The sequence below is a fragment of the Orbicella faveolata genome, unplaced genomic scaffold (genome assembly GCF_042242905.1).
Source record: "Orbicella faveolata isolate gen_17 unplaced genomic scaffold, um_ofav_v1 contig_2, whole genome shotgun sequence".
Classification (NCBI taxonomy): Eukaryota; Metazoa; Cnidaria; class Anthozoa; order Scleractinia; family Merulinidae; genus Orbicella; species Orbicella faveolata.
Window position 1 is genome coordinate 9,510,001 of NW_028301547.1, and position 3,708 is coordinate 9,513,708.

General features: G+C 39.6%; 1 protein-coding gene across 1 annotated transcript; it reads left to right on the forward strand.

Annotated features, from left to right (window-relative positions):
• The first annotated feature begins 1,763 nt into the window (after positions 1-1,763).
• On the forward strand, positions 1,764-3,125 carry LOC149111889 (uncharacterized). The gene has a single exon (XM_089290111.1). The coding sequence runs from the start codon at positions 2,204-2,206 to the stop codon at positions 3,113-3,115; it is 912 nt and encodes a 303-aa protein (XP_089146237.1). The 5' UTR covers positions 1,764-2,203; the 3' UTR covers positions 3,116-3,125.
• The last annotated feature ends 583 nt before the right edge of the window (positions 3,126-3,708 follow it).

Consider the following 3,708-nt stretch of genomic DNA (forward strand, 5'->3'; position numbering starts at 1 on the left):
AAAATACCTTTCGAATTCTTCGTGCTTGTTCATAATGTTTCAAAATTAAGGCAACTGTCAAATCTTTCTTAAATGATTGGCTCTAATTCGTCATGAACTGATAAATGAAATGACAACGGCGCCCGTTGAAATGAGCTAAAACTAAAATTTTGCACGAGGCCATATAAAGTTTTGACGGTTTGTTTTGAAGTGAAATTATCACTAAAAATTTACTTTATGGTCTAAGAAAACTTGCCTAAATGAAAGTCAAGCGAAAATGCACAAATTTGAAAAACCTTCAGAGCTTGCAAGGAGCATGGTTGTGGACAAATTATACATTACGGCTTGTTGTGCACGAAGCGTTAGGCTGCCCGGCATGTCCTTGGTTTATCACCACATTACAGTTGTGGAAATTGTAGACGTGGCCACTGCTCACCACTGCAGTGGACTGGATTAGCAGCTGAAGGGGAACTTGACTGGTTGTCTGGTTAAAGTGGATTTCTTTGCCATCAATGATTAGATTAGACAGTTGTCGCTGGTCGTCTTCGTTCCCGGAGTCGTAGGCTTCAACGCTTTGTTCTTGTCGATGGCCACTTATTGTTATTATTTCGGATTTTGGAACTCCCTTGGCCTTCAGCTTTCTGACCACCGTTTTTCGGACTGTGTGGTTGGATAATCTGTTTTAGGGACCCAGGTTCGTAATAGGTTCCGTCTTGTTTACACACGAAGGTGTAAAACCGCTCGAGTACCTCATCCAACTGCTCAGGAAGAATCGTGATCTCCAGGTATCTCTCGAGGCTATTTTCGTCACACCACTTCTCAAAAACCCTCACCCAGTTAATTGTGTTCTTTCACGTATTTAAGTTTTCTGCCGCTTCTTTTAATTCCGTAACTTCTTTAATGGTCACCGTCTTAAATCTCGACGCCATCTTGGCACTGATCGAGATACAAGAGATGTTGCCATGGCAATTTTATAATTTCACATGTGAAATTATAAATTAATGCTAAAATTTCGCGCCAAAATTAAGGAGTAATTTGTCACCCATGATATTAAAGTGTGTTATTTAGCCCAGCCATTCAAGTGTGACTAAAATTATAAAACACGAAAGCAACAAGAATTTCAATTTCTTTCCAAAATGAGAAAAAACAAAAATGAAAGGTCAAGAGGTGTGAATGCTGACTGAAGTCTGGAGTATACTACGAACAATAATCAATGATGCGACTGAATCAAAATTATAAATAAGGGTTTGATTGTCAGCTGAAATGAAGGCTTTGATTACCGCCAGTTTATAAATAAATCTGCTAAGGCTAATCATGGTTAAAGAAGGCAAGAAACAAGGAGAGACCGGCAAAGCAAAACTGTACAAGGCAGAAGCAAATATAAGACAAAGCAAACATTGGTTACGGCAATAACTGGAAGCAGTTAGTTATCTTTCTGCGATAACGCACTGATAGCAACTACGTCCTTCTCTCTCAAGATGATTTGTATCGGACGGGAATAACGTGGAGACGAAGAGATTTCATTCGAGGCTTGGTTTAATGAATACGCTACACAAAGTAAGAAATAATACAAAAAGAAATTGCGGACTAGTAGCAGACTAGTAACTTAGGATAGAGGGCCACTGGTTCGTCAGTTTCTTACTGTTATGTGTTACCCTCTGTAAATAAAGTTGTTACTTACTTACTTACTTACTTACTTACTTACTTACTTACTTACTTACTTACTTACTTACTTACTAGCAGACAAGAAATAAATATAACTTTGAGATAACAACACAGTTTTCAATGGTCATCCGAAGTACGTTTTGCAAATTTAAGACAGTGTGTTTTTATCTCAAAAAGATATCTGTTTACCTACGGTGGCCCACAAGTGCACACCAAATTTAAATCACTCACACTAAATTTAAAACACTCACACCGAATTCAAATCACTCACACCAAATTTAAATCACTCACATCGAATTCAAATTATTCACACCAAATTTAAATCACTCACACCGAATTCAACTCACTCACACCGAATTCAAATCACTCACACTAAATTTAAAATATTCACACCGAATTAAAATCTCAGCATTTGATTTTAATCTTCATACCAAATCCAAATATTCACACCGGATTGAAGCTTCACACCAAATTCAAGTTTTCACACCAAATTGAAAGTTGTACACCGAACGAATCACAGATTGGTCAGCAGCTGAGCCCACCTGCGCATCAACGCAATATGGCGGGCTCCGCGTCGGGGAACTTATCTCTTACCTGTGAGTTTTTTTTTGAAACTATTTTCCCTGATGACAGTTACTGCTCCTTTTGTGGCAAAGGGCTCGATAAGGAGGAGCTTTTGATAAATATTATTTCAGGCAAGGATACGAATACGATGAACAGATACAAGTCCCTTGGTCAGCGTCGTAGGGGTGCCCATTTTGATGAAACAGACGTTAGAGCGAGAATACAGCAGGAGCTTGATAGGCCTGGTTGTTTATCTGGTTATAGAAGCGGCTGGCACACATTGCGTCGCGAGGGTTTCACCATTCCAAGACGTTCGGTTGAAATATTGCTAAGAGAGATGGATCCGGATGGTTGTGAGTTGAGACGTAGACACCGACTGCAAAAGCGAACCTATGTCAACCCAGGTCCAAACTTTTGTTGGCATACGGACGGCTATGATAAACTCAAACCTTATGGATTTCCTATCCATGCTTGCATCGATGGCTTTAGTCGTAAAGTACTCTGGTTAGGGGTATCACGGACAAACAACGACCCAATGATTGTGGCGAGATCATATTTGGGTGTGGTAACAGAAAATAAAGGATGTCCTAGAAAAGTTCGAACTGACTGTGGAACTGAAAATGGTTTATTAGCCGCTGCACAACGCTACTTTATGGCTGACATAGAAAGTCACCTATATGGATCTTCACCACATAATCAAAGAAGAGAAGCATGGTGGTCATTTTATCGACGGAGTAAGGCAACATGGTGGATAAACTTCTTCAAAGATCTAATGGAGCAATCAGTTTTTACGCCTGGGCATGATCTCCAAATGGAATGTTTGTGGTTTTGTTTTTCTAGTCCGATCCAGCGAGACCTAAACATGGTGAAGGGTCATTGGAATGCTCATTTGATCCGCAAGTCATGACATGAAACAGTCCCTGGAAGACCAGATGAGCTCTACTACCTACCTGAATTGCATTCAGCTCAATACTTAAAGCATCCTGTCACAGAGGAGCAATGCTGCTTTGTTTTGGAGAATTACGTTAACTCTGATGAATGCCATAATGATTTTCAAGAATATTTTAATTATGTGGTTGATACTGCAGAATTAACTCCTCCTGGTGATTGGAGGGAGGGACTCGCTCTTTACAATCTTCTTATTGTATTTGCTGAGAAAGGATCTTGACTTGAAAATCATTTACTGCATCTCATCTCACTGAAAGGGACACAAACAGTTAAAAGGGAAAAATATGGAATATTTCCGTGCAAAATACATTTTTATGTCTTCAACCTGATCAAAGATTTATCTGACCTGAAGTTTATATGAAATAATTCATATATGAACTGCGGTTGTAGATGAAAGTGAAGAATGATCATCGCAGTTAATTTTCCAATTTAAGCAATTGGAAAGAAGAAGCCTGAAAAAAATCAGGGCTTCAACAGGATTCGAACCCGTGACCTCCGCGATACCGGTGCGATGCTCTACCAACTGAGCTATGAAGCCACACATTGGGAGCG